General features: G+C 38.6%; 1 protein-coding gene across 1 annotated transcript in view; it reads right to left on the bottom strand.

Moving 5' to 3' along the window:
• Positions 1–20,626, bottom strand: part of LOC140491205 (nuclear pore membrane glycoprotein 210-like) — a 187,561-nt gene that overhangs the window by 132,925 nt on the left and 34,010 nt on the right. Inside the window, exons 7-13 of the mRNA XM_072589184.1 lie at positions 16,688–16,840; positions 14,999–15,067; positions 13,095–13,201; positions 6,666–6,806; positions 5,650–5,772; positions 4,257–4,412; positions 843–1,041 (exon numbers count right to left, since the gene is read on the bottom strand). Coding sequence (XP_072445285.1) covers positions 843–1,041; positions 4,257–4,412; positions 5,650–5,772; positions 6,666–6,806; positions 13,095–13,201; positions 14,999–15,067; positions 16,688–16,840 — 948 coding nt within the window. The remainder of the gene's footprint in view (positions 1–842; positions 1,042–4,256; positions 4,413–5,649; positions 5,773–6,665; positions 6,807–13,094; positions 13,202–14,998; positions 15,068–16,687; positions 16,841–20,626) is intronic.

Here is a 20,626-nt window from a genome sequence, read left to right as displayed (position 1 = left end):
TTTGACCGAAATTGGTCTGTACCACAAACCACCTAATTAAATGGCTTAGTGTCAAGCAGTACAAAAGTTTTCAGGTCCAGAGTAATAATATTTTAATTCAAGCTTAGATATTGCCTGGAAGTCATCATGCAACTAGTGTACAAATCTGATACCTTTTACCATAAAAGCATGATGGAAAGGAAGCTTCCATTTTACACATTCTGGTATAGGTAGACAAATCTACAACCTGCCAGTATTGTGATGGGTACAGACTGAAACCTGAGTATCACTGTACCTGTACTTTTTAGCTCCTGAAGAATTTGTCTTAGTCATTCTAAGTGTTGAGCACAAATGATAACACCAACTGCAACACCAGCAAAGATTAATAAAACAAAGTACAAGAGAAAAAGTACAAAAATTACAAAGAAATGGCAGATTACCCAGGAAAACCAAAATGCATATAGCCAAATGCTTTGGAATACAAAAATAAGCAATTTTAACAAGAATTCAACTCTCAGTCTATTTTTAAGCTACATGCTTTACCCAGACTGATTCAGTTCTTCTGACTTTCTGATCTAATGTTGAAAAAAATAAGTACTCCAGGCAGAACCTTGCCTAATGACATGAAATTCAGTTTGCAGCAAAATGTTATTAAATATTCCATGATAAGATGATTCACAGGATTGCTGTTAAATCTTATTCTCAAATCAAACATGTCCAAATGCCAACATTTTCAAACTTGCATCAATAAAGCTCCATGCAAGAGACTTGAATAATGATTTAATATTTAATTGTTTGAAAGATAAGCAAAAAGTATCCAATTTATTATGAAACAAAAACAAAACAATATCTTTCTACTGTACCTTGAATGACCTTGAATACCCCTTGCTTGTCCATCTCCACTGCCAAGTTCATTAATGTGCAATTATTCACTGGAACCGTTTCCATAGCATCAGTATCCATTAGCCCATAAACCATGATAGGTAGATCGAGGGTCTGACCAACCTCAATTTCTACACGGGATTGGACAAACTCTATACTGACTGGTCTCAGCACATTGACCTAAGGATAATTGAAAATACGGAATTAAATCTGTAAGACAAATCACACACAATTTCAGCCTAGCTCATTCATTTGAAGCATATGGGGAGACTTTCCATGGTCTATCCATGCACACTATTTATTTAGCTAGAATAGAAATTAGGGTTTCTTTTAGTGGGCAAGTGCTCATCGTATCAAAAATTCCAAAATCTACTGTGTCCAGATAATAAAGTGCAACACTCAAACCTGGAAAGGAGACAGAGAGCTTTGTAACATGGTGCAATAATAACAACCTCTCTCTTCATACTGGCAAAACTAAAGAACTGATCATTGACTTCAGAACATGCCCCCATCCACATTGAGGTTGAGAGGGTGAAGAAAAACAAGTTTCTTGTCAGTTATTGTCACTCCAACTTGTCCTGAAGTTCCCATGTAGACACAATGGTAAAGGAGGCACAACGACTATTCTTTCTCAGGCACCTCAGGAAATTTGGCATGTCCATGAGGAATCTCACCAATTTTTACAGCTACCCTGTAGAAATCACACTGTACAAATGCATAACTGCCTGGTATGGCAACTGCTCTGCCCAAGACCATAAGAGACTAAAGACTGTTGTGTATTGACCATCATGGAAGCTAACCTCCCATCCATACATCCAGTTATGCATTGCGCTGCTGTGAAAAGGCTGCCATCATCATCAAAGACCCATTCCATCCCGGTAATGCTTTCCAGGCAGAAGATATAGAAGCTTGAACACCCGCACCAGCAGATTCAAGGACAGCTTCATCCCTGCCATTATTAGGCTGATGAATGGACTCTCTAACATCAAATACTGCTGATCTTGTTAAAACTGATGATGTCTCATGCAGGTCTGTGCAGCGTAGCTTGCATGCCTTATTCTGTCCAAGTTTTGTTTTCACCTTATGATCTGTATGTCCTTGCTTACTATGATCTGCCCGTACTGCTCGCAAACAATGTTTTTCATTGTACTTAGGTATGTCTGACAATAAATAAATCAAATCAAAATTCCCTCAACAGTTTCTCTGGTTAAAACAGTGGTGCAAAATATACCACTCGAGTCAGTTCATATCAATTCTTCTATTTTTGGTTTCAAGAAAATACTTCACAATTCTCTTTCTTGTAGCAAATGGAGTACCAATTGTATTCTGTCAATTAGCCTTAATGCAACCTATAAAACAAATGGCTTGTATGTATACACAAAACTGTATGGGGTTTCACTTATTCAGAGCATTGTGGAATGGTCAGGAGGGAATTGCCTAGGAGTCCTTGACATTAACCCTAGATCCTGTGAAGTCTCAAGTCATCAGGTCAAACATAGGCAAGGAATCTGCCTACTGATTATCAGATACCAAACAATCCTTGGCTGATGAATCAGTACTCCTCCATACTGGTCATGACTTGGAGGAAGCAAATAGGCTCTTGATGGGGAATATGTTGGCCTGGTCAACAAAGCCCACATTCCCTGAATGAATTTTAAAAACTTCTGAAGCCAAACTGACCTGTTCAACAGCAGACATCAGGAGTGTTTTAACATCATGAAAGCCCAAAATCAGTTGTTATTTCAGCTTAATAAAATGCAGGAAATGCTGCAGCCCAGGATGTGCAATACTTTAGTATGCGAAGCCTTAAGAGGTGTTATCAGATTCTCCTGAAGAGGTGCTCACTTCAAGTTTGAATTCAAGACTGCAGTAACCTGATGCTATGCATAAATCTCATGCACAAATTACAAGGCCATCTGTCATGTTGTGTAATTAGATCTGCAAGTGCCACGTAGACAGCCATTGCACCAAACTACTCTTGGTCTGCAGCTGTTATTTTTGAAATGTGCGCACTAGAAATAACTGACTTTGTTCTTTATAGCAGGCAAAGTTGCATGCATTTTCTCTGGTGAGCCGTGAGATCGATTCTCCTGCTTCTTGGATGCTGCCTGACCTGCTGCGCTTTTCCAGCAACACGTTTTTCAGCTCTGATCTCCAGCATCTGCAGTCCTCACTTTCTCCTACATCTGTGATGTACCAATCTGTACTTACTCCTTCATATCATTACCAAAAGGTCAGGGGTATCAATTTCTGAGCAGTCATGGGCAGGTTTAGGAGTACTGACAGTCACAGTAGATTCTAGTTGCAGATTCTCCCTCCTCCTCTATTGGAAATCATCTGGCACTTAGAAAAGGAGAGAGAGAGATAATGGTTGCAGCTGGATTCACCCTCTGCAACAATTCTAGCTTTCTCTCCTATAGGAATTCCAAAGCAATCTCTTCAGTAAATAACACATGGAACAACTTCATTCTTCTTCATATGCACATCCTCTCCCTGGCATTTGCCCAGCTTATTCTGCATGAGAAAGAGACTATATTATTCAGCAATGAAGAGTTCTCAACATTTGCATGTGGGTATAATAGTTCAGCTGATATACCAAGTATGCAAAAGAAAAAGACAATATTTGAGAGCAGTGTTAAGCATTTGAAAGTAGGAAGCTCATTAAAGGGGGTTGCCATGACTGGATGAAAGGAATAGAAAGTGGGAGAGGTCTTCATTTGTCTTGCTGTTATGATGAAGTCCTGTGCTGACAATGGCAACAAAACTGTGAATGGGAGTCTCACCGTAGCAACTTGGATCAAGTCAGATTCTTTCCTGATTTGTTTCCAGATACAAGGAGCTAGATTTCTGGAAAATGTGACCTCATCCTGTGGTGGGATACTCTCCTTCCACCTGATGTAAAGGAGGCATACTTTGATCTAAAAGGATATTATTGTACTGCACTCTCAATCATGGAGTTTAAGTCTTCCATTACAGAAGCAATCTTCAGTTAACCCCTACAATGAACACAGCATCTGTTTAATTAAGAGATCAGTAAAGCAGCATGCATACCATGCTCTTCAAAGTGCCTACCCTTACTACTGATGAGATGCCCTGCTATCAGGAGGACATGCTGACATTGCTTGCACCATTTACAAATAATGTGCACACCTTTTAGGGAATGCTGTGCCCGTGACCATTGCATACTAAGAAACAAGAGAAAGACTAAATAAATAAAACAAAATAAAAATTGTGTGTGGAGTTCAAAGAGAACAAGAGACCAGATCTTCCAATTGCAATTACTTTACTATTTATATTTTTATTGTAAACGGTTAACACCAGAATTAAAATGAGACAGCTTGAAAAATCTAAACTTCAGAATTAAATAGTTAAGGACACCATGATTTATTACTTACTTGCATTTTGCCAAAGTGAATTGGATTTTCCACATCTCTAGCATGTATAATGCTGAAACCTCGGCTGCCACTGGTTGCTATAACACCTTTTACTGTCACCAGAGCTACACTTTCATTACCTGATGACCACGTAAAGTTGCCACTTCCACCATTAACCTGTGGAAATATAAAGACTTGTATAAGACATTTACAAAATCTATTTGTGCAGTTTATGTAGAAAGAATAACTTAAAAAATAAGACATGGATAATCCAATTTTGTGCTTCAGATGGGGCGTTTCACCTGCCAAGAACCACAACTTGTAAGCGTATACGGGAAATTTTGGCTAGACATGTACTGTGAAGTTTCTAGCAAACATTCATGACTAGGAAGATTCCCTGTTTGAAACAACACATTGAAAAGTTAGCCTTGTACCACAAGACAAGTGTTTCCAGGCAGTCCAGTGTATCCTCAGGTAGAATTCAATTTGTTTTTTAAACTAAATGTCAATTTTCTTCTGTTTTTAAGGGAATAGAAACTAGCGTAGGCAAAAGAATAGTTTAGGGAGAAAAAGTGAACACTGCAGATGTTGGAGATCAGAGTCAGAGAGTGTGCTGCTGCAAAAGCACAGCCAGTCAGGCAGCATCAGAGGTTCCTGATGAAGAGCTTATGCTCAAAACACCAATTCCTCTGCTCCTTAGATGCTGCCTGACTGGCTGTGCATTTTTAGCACCACATTCTTCAAAAAGAATCATTTGGAGAGAGGGCCCATTTGGTCCAATTAGGTCAGAGCAAATTACTGCAGATGCTGGAGGTCACAACGGGTAAGACAGCATCCATGAAGATGCCACCTGACCTTCTGTGATCTTACTATTTTTCGCTTTCAGTTTGGTCCAATAAGACTTTGCAGTTCTTTAAAACAGCTTTCCAATCAGTTGCATACCCTTGCTGTTTGCTCATAGCCCTGCAAATTTACCCAAGCATATATCCAATTTCCTACTGAAATTTACTACCATTAAAAATAATTTTCATTTCCACCTTTATTGGTAATTAACTTCACTGTCTATAATTAACTTGCACTGGTTTTAAACCCATCCACCCTGCTCAAATCTTTTTAACTACAAAATGCTTCACTTTCTTTGCTCACAGGAAAACAATATTTAAACCTTTCTACAAATCCCTTATCTCTAATTTTCAGATAAGCCTCATCTGCACATTCCCAAGTCCTTTTGTCCATTGTTTCATGCTCTTCCTCCCATCCTATTTTGGATCAGTTATATAGTGAATGGAATTGAATTACCTCTACTAGTGCTTTTTGATACAAGGTAAGTTGGCCTTCTATTTGTGTAGATTATGCAAGTTTCTTCAAAATAAAAGAGCAACTCATATCATAACCGAGTCACAGAAAGCAGTACCTGAATTAAGTGTCGATAACTTCTGGGTTTGGGATGCCAAGGGAACACAAGGACTTTAGGCTTCAGGATTATTGGTTCATAAATAGTTACTTCTTGGTGGTTGGTAATGGGGATAACCAGGCTCTAAAACAAGATAATATCAATAATCAAAAGAAGCAAAATGGATTTTTTTTCAAGTTTTTATATACTTGTAAGCCAGCCAATCTTTGTATCAATGGTTTTACACATCAATACCTGCATTAATTGCTTTGACAAAACATATCATTTTTGAGCAGATATAGAATGCCAGCAAGAAATAATTGCTGGAGCTGAATTTACCTTTACATTCATAAAAGATTAAATATATAATAAACATAACACAAATTTTACATGCTTCTATTCTGTTGTTAACAGTGGGATTATTTTTAAGATATCTTTTGTCATACCATTTAATGCTGATTGAACATTTAAAGGAACAACTTACTTCTATCGCTACTGCCAGATGAACATTAGTGAGCAAAATAGGGACCAAATGTTGTCTAAATTATCTATACCTGAACTCTGTATTCTGACAAATACACTAACATTTTAAGTGCAGCAAATCTGACATTTTAAAATGGCTGATTAAATCCACGATAAAATGTAGATTAAATGATTCTGTGGCAGGCTGTCAGTTGCAAAAAATGAAATAAAGTGCAACAGTTTAGATCAATTATATATGTTCGGAGCTGCACAGAGATCTCAAACATAGGTTAGCTAAAAACCCTGTTTCAGGAAATTCTCACTCATTAGTTTGTTTTGAGTAACTGTTGAAGCATGATGCCTATACAATAGCAAAACAAAAAATTTACAAATATAAAAACAAGTTTAAACAATCACATTGATGGAATAAAAACAGACCAGAGTGAACATACTTGAAGGATTCCACTATTTGTTTCTGAGTACAATGATAAATTGCTCCAAGCAATTTTTAAACAGCAATGTGTCTTGTAATATAGTGTGTATAGCATTTGTCAGATTACACATCTCATCCATACCTCTCCTGCTACTCCAAAGAGTGAAGCTTTAATTATTTCTTGGCCAGCCAGCAAAACATCAACATTATAATAAGTTCCATTAAGAGATTTATTCAAGATTCTGAAGTGTGTTTCCGGAATGTTAGTGCCAATATTTAAATTCTGGGAAAAAAAAACCCAAGTTTAAAATAATCATTTATGTTTCCAAAAGCATGCTTCCAATCATAAATTATTTTTACAATATTGTACTTTCTCAAACAGTGGCATTAAGATTGGGTTAGTAAGTGTGCCAACCAGTTATTTCACTGCAGCAGCCTCATTCTTCCAAGTTGCAAACTTTTATACAAAATTACATACGGAGAGCAGCCAAATTTCTGAATAAAGTTTACATTTTACCAGTTCTCTTATGATTTTCATTTCAGAAAAATTAAATAATTTAGTATACAGTACTAAACAAATATTATACCAAATTTTGATTAAATATGCAAAACATGTACACAAACATTTTAATCTGACAAAAGTGTACATGTTAAAACTACTGTTGACCAGTTAAGAGATTTCCACAGTATAAACATAACATTATAAATTATATTAAATTCGACCAGAAGACCATAAGAAATAGGAGTGTAAGTAAGGTTATTTGACCCATCGAGTCCACTCCGCCATTCAATCATGATTGATGGGCATTTCAACATCAATTGCCCGCATTCTCCCCGTAGCCCTAATTCCGTGTGAGATTAAGAATGTATCAAATCTTGGCCTTGAACACATTTAACGTCCCAGCCTCCACTACACTGTGGCAATGAATTGCACAGTCCCACCACTTTCTGGCTGAAGAAGTGTCTCCTCATTTCAGTTCTAAATTGACCCCCTTGAATTCTAAATCTCCTGGCACCAATGGGCTATATTCTAGAGTTCTGAGGGAGGTGGGTGAAGAAATAGTGGAGGCATTGGTTGTAATCTTCCAAAAGTCACTGGAGTCAGGGAAAGTCACAAAACGATTGGAAAATCGCTGTTGTAACCTCCTTGTTCAAGAAAGGATCAAGACAAAAAGATGGAAAATTATAGGCTGATTAGCCTAACCTCGGTTGTAGATAACATTCTAGAATCCATCGTCAAGGATGAGATTTCTAAAATTCTTGGAAGTGCAGGGTCCAATTAGAACAAGTCAGCATGAATTTAATAAGGGGAGGTTGTGCCTGACAAACCTGTTCTTTGATGAGGTAACAAGTAGGTTAGACCAGGGAAACCCAGTGGATTTTATCTACCTAGACTTCCAAAAGGCCTTTGATAAGATGCCTCACAGGAGGCTGCTGAGCAAGGCGAGGGCCCATGGTGCTCAAGGGGAGTTACTGGCATGGATTGAGAATACTAGGACTCGTGGGCACAGCCTTAGAATTTGAGCACAATGACAGTTACCAAACAGCTGATGAGTTGGGTACACATCAGAGCACAGAAACAGAACAGACTCTTTGGTCCAACTTGTTCGTGCTAACCAGGTTTCCCAAACTAAACTGACCCCAATTACCTGTATTTGGTCCAGATCCCTCTAAACCTTTCCCACCCAAATGTAAAGAAAAAGATCTTATCTACTTACCTATCCATGACTCTCATTACTTTATAAACCTCTATAAGGTCATGCCTCAGCCTCCGGCGCTCCAGTGAAAATAGCCCCAGCCTATTCAGCCCCTCCCAGTAGCTCAAATCCTCCAACCCTGGCAACATTCGTGTAAGCCTTTTCTGAATCCTTCCAAGTTTCACAACATCCTTTTGATAGGAAGGAAACCAGATTTGCACATATTCCAAAGTGGCCTAACCAATGTTCTGTACAGCCGCAACATGACCTCCCAACTCCTCTACTCAATGCACTGACCAATAAAGGCAAGCATACTAAATACTTTCTTCACTATTCTATCTACCTGCTACTCCACTTTCAAGGAACGATGAACCTCCACTCCAAGGTCTCTTATCAGCAGCATCACCCTTGACGTTACCTTTAAGTGTAGAAGTCCTGATATGTCTTTTCAAAATTCAGCGTCTCATATTTATCTAAACTCTATCTGCCACTCCTTGGCCCACTGGACCATCTGATCAAGATCCTGTTGTACTCTGCTCTCCCTCTATTCGGTGTGATCTAAACTTGCTAACTTAGTTTACTTTGAGGAAACTTGATGAATGCCTTACCAAAGTCCATATAAATCATATCCACTGCTCTGCCAGCAATCCTCTTCATTACTTCTTCAAAAATCTCAAGTTAGTGAAACACTATTTTCCACACACAACCTATATTAACTAACCCTAATTAGTCCTTGCCTGTCCTTCAGAATTCCCTCCAACAATCTGCCCACCACTGATATCAGGCTCACAAGCCTATAGTTTCCTCATTTTTTTCTTACCACCTTTCTTAAATAGTGGCACCATATTAGCCAGCCTTCAGTCTTCCAGCACTTCATCTGTGGCAATCAATGATACAAATACCTCGGCAAGGGGCCCAGCAATCACTTCCATAGCTTCCACAGAGCTCGAAGATATGCCTGATCAAATTCAGAGGATTTATCCACCTGATGCATTTTAAGATGTTCAGCACCTTCTTCTCTGCAATATGGACATCTTTCAAGTTGTCACTATTTATTTCCCCATGTTCTCTGTCTTCCATATCAGTCTCCACAGTAAACACTGATGCAAAATACTCAGCTGCAACATTATGTCCCAACGCCTATACTCAAGTGTGCCAAATGCCTTCTTCACCACCTTGTCTTCCTGTGACATCGCTTTCAAGGAATTATATATCTGAACTCTTAGGTCTCGCTGTTCAACAACACTGCCGGTGCCCTATCATTAATTGCGTAAGTCCTGTCCTGATTTGTTTTACCATAATGCAACAGCTCGCATTTATCTAAATTAAATTTTATCTGCCACTCCTAGGTCCTTAGCCACAACTGATTAAGATCGTGTTGTACTCTTAGATAACGTTCTTCACTGTCCACTACACCAATTTTAGTCTCATCCACAAACTTACTAATCACGTTTCCTGTATTCTCATCCAAATTATTTATATAAATGAAAACAATAATGGACACAGCTCCAATCCTTGCGGAACACCGCTGGTTACACGCCTCCAAACCTCCACCAACACCAATTTTGTATCCAGTTAGCTGGTTCTCCCTGGATCCTAAGTATTCTAACTTTACTAACCAACCTACCATGTGGAAGCTTGTCAAAGACCTTGCTATAGTCTATGTAGACAAGATCCACGACTGACCTCATCTATCTTGTTGGACATATCCTCAAAAAAACTCAAATTTGTGAGACACGATTTCCCACCTAAAGCTTCGTTGACTATCAATAATCAGTGCTTGCCCCTCCAAATGCATATAAATCCTGTCTCTCAGAATCACCTCCATCAGATGACCAGTCTACAGTTCCCAGGCTTCTCTTTACAGACTTTCTTAAAGGTCTTTAACAAGCAATGAGTATCAACTGGCAACTCATCACTGCTTGAGTAAAAAGATTCAACAAATGCTGCTTGGCAGACATCTTGCCCAATCTTGTCATACATCTCACTGTAGCTTATGTCACTTCAGATTTCACCCTTATAACGGAACTTTCTCCACTCAGTGTTATATTTAGGCATTATCTAAGTAGGCTTTAGCTTAGGGTCTCATATTAAGATGAGCCTTCAAGTATGAAAAATATAAAATAAATTCCAAGGTTTTCCACAATTAATTCAATGATAAAGGAGACAGACATTTTCATTCGGATGTGTCAAAAATATGCTTGAATAGTTACACAAAACACATAGAATAGTCCCCTTGGATATTAAACATAATTAGAAAACTTTGATTTACTCTCAGCTCCATTCAAGAAGTGCTATACTCAAGAATTCCACACTCCTGAGTTTCAGACCGATGAAGTGAATACATTGATGGTGTTCCTTTAAAAAAAATATATTTTCTCAAAGTCAATATTGGAATGGCCTGTTTGAAAGGTCGAAGTGTTTACTTCAAACAAATGAATCACTGTATAAAAGAACCTATTTCATTTAATGTAAGCTAAATGGTAGGAAATACAATCTAACTAGTATACTCTAAGTTCTATCTGCTAACTCTTCTAAACATTGTCAACAATACTAGCAGTGATGGTTTAATAGCTGGTAAAACTCTTTTGGAATTCAAAATTATAAGATTTCTGCAGATCACAGAAAAACTTTGCTTACATATCTAATGAGGCAATATGGGTTAATCATGGATTCAGACCTGGAGGAACAGATTAAAAAGCAACAAGAGTACTGAAGGCATGTACTCAAACATGCTGTTGCAGTTGTTTGCACAATATCAGAACTGTTGTGGCTCTGTTCGCCGAGCTGGGAATTTGTGTTGCAGACGTTACGCCCCCTATCTAGGTGACATCCTCAGTGCTTGGGAGCCTCCTGTGAAGCGCTTCTGTGATGTTTCCTCTGGCATTTATAGTGGCAGTTATAAATGCCAGAGGAAACATCACAGAAGCGCTTCACAGGAGGCTCCCAAGCACTGAGGATGTCACCTAGACAGGGGGCGTAACGTCTGCAACACAAATTCGCAGCTCGGCGAACAGAATCCCAACGAGCACCTGAACTACAAATCTTCTCACAAACTATGTACTAACTTTTAAGAGTGGAAATGAAGAGTTTGACTCATTATATAATGGGTATTTTCTTAGTTGAATAGTGCTCATTTCTAAGCAATCAGATCAAATATTACAGATGCAGTGGATTTGGGAAGCCTTCAATTGAGTAAAGTCAATTTATGATGAATTCATCCAGTTTACGGCTGAAAAATAGGATCTCTTTTGGATGACTTGTAACTAGCAGGATACTTCAACTTATCTCTCAACTCTACACTAGATCTTCCACATGTTGATTAATGAAATGATAATATGTGCCATCAAACAATAGTTTTCTCATTAAAACCATTTTAAATTTCCTTTGATTTGGAAAAACATAGTTGTGAAAGCATAGCCAACATGATGCTAGATTATCTAGGTAATCGAGTAGAGGCAATAAGTGCAAAGTTCACTTCAGTAAGTGCAGAACACAGTACTTTGATAAAGCAGTTGACATAGCAGGAAGGTATAATAGCTTGCAGCAAAACCTTGCAGAGAAAAATAGTTATGCCATATAAATGGCATATGCAGGATATTTACTGAATCTTGCTGCAAGCGCTGCACTTGGTAATTGCATTAATCTTTTTTGCTGTTATTCAACAATAACACATTCCTCTGTCTCTAGTAAATACAGGACCATAATCAAATCATTTGAGTCCTGATTCCACTTTTTTATTAACTGTTCTCTGCTTTCGATTAAATTATAATGCACGCTCCATTGTCCCTTCTAAACTAAATAATGGAAGATTCGTTCTAAAATAGATACATTGTTTAAAAATTATATGTATCGCTTAGATAATCGATCTCACAATTACTAAATCTTTTGTCATAAGAACAACGATTTTCCCTGCAAAGCACTTTTTTTTAAAAAAAACAAAAGTGCATGGAGCTTTGCCAGGAAAAACTGGTGGAGGCAAAGACTACGATACCTTTTTTATGGAAAATGTACGCAGATGACGACACAGACCGACTACACACAATATATAAACACAGAAATAGGTATTCAGCCCAACCAACCAGGATGTTATTAAAATTTATTTAGTAGGGAAATTGTACTCCAAACTACAGAAAGATTAGCCCATATTATCATCTTAACAGAATTGGCAACCAAATGTGCATATATATTTACTTTCCAGCATGCTTTTCATGGGACTAGAATCTTAAAGAACATGGTTCAAGTCCCAACTTCCAACAGATCCATGCCTTCCCATTTCATTGAATTATAGTGTTGAATGATTATCAACCTTCCATTAGTTTTCAGGCAATTCTAGAATGAACTACCAATAGTAAGGGCAACTTAGGAACTTCTCCTAACCTCACAGAACAAATTTTCCAGGGTCTTTAGATTATAACAGAGTACACCTCTTTGGCCAGTGATCGTCCTTCCTCTTGCAATCTGCTTGGTAACATATACAGGACTTAAAGCCTTTTCCCCGCTTTTGACCATGTTATCTGTAGCCTTTTGTCCTTATAAAAGGCTGCTCTCTCATTTGCTGTCCAAAGACTGATTAAAAACATGTCTACAGTTAATGCTCCTGTCTTAGTTTCCAGCTGTGAAATATATCACCTTGCTCTAATCAAGTCCCCATGGGAACTAAGCCACCCAGGTTTGTGGTCAAACAGAATTTGAAGCAGATCAAATGACCCTCTTTACCATTCGAATTTGCCCTGAATTAAAGAGATAGTACCAAACATCAAACAAACAAACATTACATGAATATCAGTTAGGACTGATGGCTAATATCAGTCAAGAACACAGAAGGAAAAAAGTGCACCGAAGAAACAAAATTGGGTTATCTAATAACTTACATCGGATAAATAAACTTTATTACTGCTTTTGTCGTAAACTTCCACTCTAAATTCATATGTTCTTCCTACTTCCAAAACCCACCTTTCTCCAGGAAAGACAGAAAAACCTGGATGGATCAAAAGGAGTCATTTTAGAACAATCTTCACGCATCTAGCAAGTATGTTGAATTTGAGTAGTTATAAAATATTTTGCGAACTTCCAGAACAATGAACTTGTGATGACTTGGATTTGAATATAGGAGGAATAATTAGCAAGTTTGCAGATAACAGCAAAACTGGGAGGTGTAGCCGAGCGTGAAGAAGGTTACCTCAGAGTACAATGGGACCTTGATCAGTTGGGCCGAGAAGTGGCAGATGGGGTTCAATCTAGATAAATGTGAGATATCGGAGGCTGAGGGGTGACCTTAAAGAAGTTTTTAAATTCATGAGAGATATGGATCGGTTGAACAGTCAAAATCATTTTCTCAGGGTAGGGGAGTCTAAAACTAGGCTTAAGGTGAGAGGGAAAGATTTAAAAGGGATCTAAGGGGCAACATTTTCACACAGCGGATGGTGTGTGTATGGAATGAGCTGCCAGAGGAAGTCATGGTGGCTGGTACAAATACAACAATTAAAAAGCATTTGGGTAGGTATACGAATAGGAAGGGTTTAGAGAGAGAGGAGATGAGCCAAATGCTGGCAATTGGGACTAGATTAATTTAGGATATGTGGTTGGCATGGACAAGTTGGACCAAAGGGTCTGTTTCCACACTGTATTTCTCTATTACTCTCTTAAAATGTGAACATCTAAGCATTTTAACTATCATACTAAGAGGATATTCTTTAGCCTACACAAGACCAATACTGGAAAACCCAAAGATCTCACTTCTTATTTTTAGATACCTTCTTTGTGAGATTTGCAATTAAACCGATTAACACTTCTTGAAAAGCTTGAATTTATTTGATTTCGAGTTCATTAAATAGTCAATAACCAAGATCTACAAGTTAACTGAGGCCATACAAAAAAGGTGCAGGATTTGGCTATTGGGACCCTTGAGCTAGCTCCACTGTTTAATAAGATCATGACTGATCTGACAGCAATCTCAAATCCACTTTCACATCTAGTGCAAATAACTTATTACCCCCTCGAATTAAAATGCCAAAAACTTAAAATATTTGTATTTTAAAATTAGAGTCCATGATTTTACTTCACTTCTCATATGTTAATCCAGCTGGTAAACAGCAAAAAAATAAAATTGCTTGCATGCTAAGAGTTGCAAAAATAATTTTAGTTAGTGATGTAGCATTTATTGTGGAGTTACAGAGTACTGGTCAACTTTTAATTATCTAATAATAGCAATAAAAAAAAAGTTCATCAACAAGCCAACCTGTACCAACAGCTCAGAAGGTAAGCAGCACAGGATTGCCATGTCTCCTAACTTTTCGAAATTATTAGTATTGGAAGCTTTAGGTGCAGCATTCTTGGCTGCAGGATTTTAAATTTTTTTAAAAATCAGTGCAGCTGGAGGTATTAAAGGATTGTTGCCAGAAACTGTATCAAGTCTGGACTTCCTCCTATGCAAGTGGTTTTGTAAAAACGTTCTAGATCTTCATTACTTTCTAGGTTTACCTTGCTTCAATATTTTGGAGGTTTCCTAGCATGATTACTAACTACGTGGAAACTTGTCATAGTTGGATATGGAACATAGCGAAAATCTGCTATTGAAAAGATCAAGACACCAATGCAGAAATTCCAAGTATCAGCAGTGCTCCCAAAAGGCACTTTCAGGACACATTTCTCCAAAAGTTCTGATCTCCATAACTCTATTGCAACAACTGGGTGAATTCTTTCTACTTAAGTCTCTTATCTTGCTTTATTCAATATTATGTCTACAAGCCATAAAGGAAATCTGTACAACACTAACCTAGAAAACCAGCCCCTACAACATATATTGTAGAATTGGGCAGCTGAGAAAATGCTTGCATGTGAATATCTACATTTTAGTTAAAGAGACCTTAACTTCTTTTAATACGGACTACTGATTGCAAATATATAGATAATAGATAGCAACAGTATTTTTTTTAAGAAATCCTATCAAGTGTATGGTAATTTAATGTCATTCAACACATGATGGCATATAAACTATACAAAATTTAATCTAATATCCAACATCTAGGATTGATTATACAACTCCAACTGCATATTACCTGCGCTTGCCCTCAAGAAAGCAGACTTTTATCCAAATGGCTGTGATGTGAGCACATTAAAACGATGGGAACAGGATGGACTGGGATTGCCTCCCCAAAATCACCATTTTGAAGAGATGCTGATTTGGTTGCAATGAACATAGGAATTCCATTATGTTGTGGAGAGCTACTTGTTTCAGCACCTGTGCAGACTTCCAGTTTCTTTTGAGGTGGCCAGTCACTTAAGACATTTTTCGTGCCTCAAAAGTATTGCCTGAATATTACATTACTGGTAATATTGGCACATAAGGAACAGGAACAGGAGTAGGCAATTTGGCCCCTCTTACTGAGATAGTAAATCCAAATATGATTTTTAAGCAGGATCTGAAATTCCTAATTGTCCACTGATTTAACTGATCAAAAAAAAGTTGAAAATTAGGGAAGAAACTAAATTGCAACAAAACAATAGAAAACAGATAGAATGTCTTTTTTAAAATAAAAGTTTAGAATTACAGCACCCAGACAAGTGATTATCGAAGTATTTCAATTTTCTATGCATTTGAATTCGAGATACATAACCCTGAAAATAACTTATAAATCCACAATTACAGCAAACTTTCAAAACAATAGTGTTTTCTCTCCCATTTGTGAGTCTACAGCTCCTCTACTGGAACTAGCTTCTTTTAAAGGAGTTGTTTTTTTCACTACAGTATCAACAAATAAGACAAAGAACAGGATTTTTGTTTGTCAAATCATTAATATTTGTGGAAAAAAAAATCCTTCACTTCTAAGACTTAGAATATTCTATCAGGAAATCCTATGGATAGGATCATATTCATCTTAGTCAGAACTGAAACCAACATGTTCATTCTAAAAGATGAGACTTAAACAATCCATATCTTTTTCAATATAGACTTTCAATTACATCACACTGTAAACTTCTGCTTTGTGTCTTACAATCTTATACTCCACAACCATCTGATGAAGGAACAGCGCTCCGAAAGCTAGTGCTTCCAAATAAAGCTGTTGGACTACAACTTGGTGTTGCGTAAATTTTTAACTTTGTACACCACAGTCCAACACTGGCATCTCCAAATTATAGTCAGGTTTTGACAACCTATTTCTTTCTCAAGAACCATTTCAGCACAAATCTTTAAATTATTATTGATTAAATTACCCATAAAATATCACTTTTTCCCTCAATTTGTTATATAACAGAACCACTCATCAAAAAGCCACACCAACAAAATACATTTTATAACATTATGTGAAACCTTTTGATGAGTTGACAGTGACATCTACAATTAGACGAATCCTGTTCATGTTAGCGATTTCCTGAAATGAACATGCTACACTTTTTAAAGTTGGAAACAAGCTTGCATGGATAATATTGTGCAGTGGAAAATCAATTTATGGAAAAAGGATACTCTTATAGGTAAGAACTAAGTTAATCTGCCCCTCTTGGACTGCTGTGACAATGCAGGTGTCAGAATCCAGTTCTGCAACTGTTCTGTCCACATCAGAGTCCGTTTCACCACTTTTTAACTCCAATTTGTACTGTTCGGATGGCATCTCAATTTCTGCAAGAGTAACAAGGAAAGAAGCAGAACATTTCAAAGTGTTACTAATTGATGATATATTAGATAAAATGAGCGACGTGTACTATGTTTTAATGCTCCAAGTTGTACAAAGTATGATTTCAGGAGTGTCATAATTCAGTAAATATTCAGTTCAGCCAGAATGTTAATGTCCAAAACAAATATATATAAAGTGAACATTTAAAATTGCAAATTTTTTTTCTATCATTTCGTAGGATGTGGGGTAGGCTGGTAAGTCTAGATCCAGCAAACTATTCCTAATTAGCTTAAGATAATGATGGACTACGGTCTTTATATAGTAACTAAAATAACTGCACAGAAGCTGGTATCCCATCACCAGTCAGCTCAGAGCCAGTCCCTCGAATGAAGACTCTCTGAATGTCATGTCAGTTAAGGCTTCCTGGTTGGGGTTGTTAACCTGGGCCAATCAAGAATCTCATGATTAATGAGATCCACTGGACGCTCATTCCAATCATGAAGTAACTGTTTTAAATGTCATTAAGAAGTCAAACATGTAGTGTGATATCATGATCTACCAGATTGATTACATTGTTCGAAGAAGGGAACCTGCTAGGTTTTAATGAACGTGTTGGATTTTCAGTGACAACCCAGTAGCTTAATTCCACAATCACTTTCTGATGCCTAACAAAAATTGCTATTTATTGATTTAAATTTCACAATTTGTAAAAGCAGATTTCAACTCAACCCACAGTTTGCAAATCTAGTACCAGACCCACAAAATTAAATTCCAGTAATACCTAAATAGCAACACTATCACAGTCAACCCACATAAGGCTGCTGGACAAGATAACATCCCTGGCAGAGTGCTAAGGGGATTCTCTGATGTACTGGCAGACGTTCTCACGGACATCTTTAACATCTCCCGGAGCTGTGCCATAGTTCCAACATGCTCTGTGGCCACTACCATCATCCCCGTGCTGAAGTCATCTTCAGCGCCCTGTCTCAACGACTATGCCCTGTTGCGCTAACACCCATCATGAAGTGTTTTGAGAGGCTCATGAGGAGGCGTATTAAGACCCTGCTGCCCCCTCATTGGACACCCTGAAGTTCAGGTATTGTCCAGACTATTCAACAGGTGATGACATTTCCACTACTCTCCATCTGGCCCTCACTCACCTGCAGGAGGATACCTACGTCAGAATACTGTTCATAGTGTTGAATGTGGAACCAAAAAGTCTATGATTCCTCAGCACCTGATTGGAAAGCCGAGTCTGCTGGACCTAAATACCTCCCTTTACAAGTGGATCCTGGACTTGCTGACTGGAAGACGTCAGACAGTCCAGACTGGGAACATCATCTCCAATACCACCACACTGACACAGGGTACCCTAGGGCTGTGTGCTCAGTTCACTGCTGTTCACCCTGCTGACACACCACTGTGAAGCAATGCACAGCCTGAATCATACCATCAAGTTCACTAATGACACGACTGTCATGGATCTCATTAGCAGGAACGGCAAGTTATCATACAGAGAGGTGGTGCAGTGGCTAACAGACTCGTGCAGAGCCAACAACCTGTCTCTGAATGTAGATAAGACAAAAGAGATGGTTGTTGACTTCAGGAGGGCATGGGGCAACCACTCTCCACTGGACATCAACAACTTCCCCGTGGAAATCGTGAAGAACACCAAATTTCTTTGCATCCACCTGGTGGACAATCTTACTTGATCCCTCAACACCAGCTCCATAGCCAAGAAAGTCCAGCAGTGTCTTGAGGGGAAAGATATAAAAGAGACCTAAGGGGCAATTTTTTCACGCAGAGGGTGGTACGTGTATGGAAAGAGCTGCCAGAGGAAGTGGTGGAGGCTGGTACACTTGCAACATTTAAAAGGCATTTGGATGGGTATATGAATAGGAAGGGTTGAGGGGGATATGGGCCAGGTGCTGGCAGGTGGGACTAGATTGGGTGGGATATCTGGTCGGCATGGATGGATTGGACCGAAGGGTCTGTTTCCATGCTGTACATCTCTATGACTCTAAGTACACCTCCCACACCCCAACCTCACCACATTCTACAGAGAATTCATTGAGAGTACCCAGAGCTGCTGCATCACCGCATGGCTCGAGAATAGTACCGTCTCGGATTGTAAAACCCTACAACTGATAGGGAAGACAGCGGAGAGGATCACTGGGGCCTCTCTTCCCTCAATTACAGACATTTACATCACGGTACTTCCAAAAGGCTTACAGCATTGTGGAAGACCCCACAAATCCCTCACTCAAACTCTTCTCCCTCCTGCCATCTGGCAGAAGATACTGGAGCGTTTGGCCTCTCACGGCAAGTCTGTGCAACACAGTTTTATCCCCAAGGCCATCAGGCTCGTTAACACTTTTGTGATCAGACTCTATTCCATCCGAAACGTTTTGCACGACTTCGAATTGCTGCTCAAACAATGTTTCACTAATTATTACACTAATTTATACACCACTATGCCTATTATCTTGGTGTGTCAGGACTTACTGTGCTGTCTTGCGTGTTTTGCACTTCTTATGCATGTTATGCCGCCCTGTGTAAGATTGCGCTGTTTATGCTGTCCATGTCACACCTTGATCCTGGATGAACGCTGTATTTTATTGTATCTGTTCTTTATGGTAGAAAATGACAAATAAAGCTACTCTTGACTCATGAGTAAATGTCCCTGTCCTGTCAAAGAGTCATTTTGGAAGATGCCTGTCCACTCTGGTTAGGGCTGCAAGGTATTGCTTTGCATTCTCGGATGTTTCTTTCGATAAATTTCATTCAACCCACAATACAATTTAAATACTCACAACATTTAAGGGACATACACAGATGAGGACAAATAATTAATGACAATATTCCTGCCTTTGTTTTCAAACTGGGCTCCTCCATAATGGGAATCCTCAAGATTTCTCCACCATTGGATTTATGCCTCATTCTCTATTTATTGGTCACCATTGTAATTATGTTGCCTCATACTAATTAACATTTCCTCTGTTGTGGCCATTTCAGAGGCATGGATAGAGCAGGAACAGGAATGGTTATTGCAGGTTCTGGGGTTTAGATGTTTCAGTAAGAACAGGGAAGGTGGCAAAGAAGGGGAGTGGCATTGTTAGTCAAGAACAGTATTACGGCAGCAGAAAGGACATTTGACGAGAACCCGTCTACCGAGGTAGCATGAGCGGAGGTTAGAAACAGGAAACCCTGTTGGACGTTTTCTATAGGCCTCCGAAAGTTCTAGAGATGTAGAGGAAAGGATTGCAAAGATGGTTCTGGATAGAGTGACAGTAACAGGTTAGTTGTTATGGGGGAACTTTAACTTTCCAAATATTGACTGGAAATGATATAGTTCAAGTATCTTAGATGGGCCAGTTTTTGTCCAATGTAAGCAGGAGGGTTTCGTGACATAGTATGTAGATAGGCCAAAAGAGGGGAGGCTGTATTGGGTTTGGTATTGGTAGTAGGTGAGCATTTTGGTGAAAGTGACCATAATTCAGTTATATTTACTTTAGCAATGGAAAGGGATAGATATATAGCACAGGGGAAGAGTTATAGCTGGGGGAAAGGCAATTAGGCAAGATTTAGGATACATAGGATGGGGAAGGAAACCTCAGGATTAGCACAATTGAAATGTGGAACTTGTTCAAGGAGCAGTTACTGCATGTCTTTGATAAGTATGTACTTGTCAGGCAGGAGGTGGTCAAGCGAGGGAAGCATGGTTTACTAAAGATGAATCTCTTTTCAAGAGGGGGAAGAAGGCTTATGTAAAGATGAGACATGAAGGCTCC

The sequence above is a fragment of the Chiloscyllium punctatum genome, chromosome 19, assembly GCF_047496795.1.
Source record: "Chiloscyllium punctatum isolate Juve2018m chromosome 19, sChiPun1.3, whole genome shotgun sequence".
In the NCBI taxonomy this organism is placed as follows: Eukaryota; Metazoa; Chordata; class Chondrichthyes; order Orectolobiformes; family Hemiscylliidae; genus Chiloscyllium; species Chiloscyllium punctatum.
This window is presented reverse-complemented; position numbering and strand designations above follow the sequence as displayed.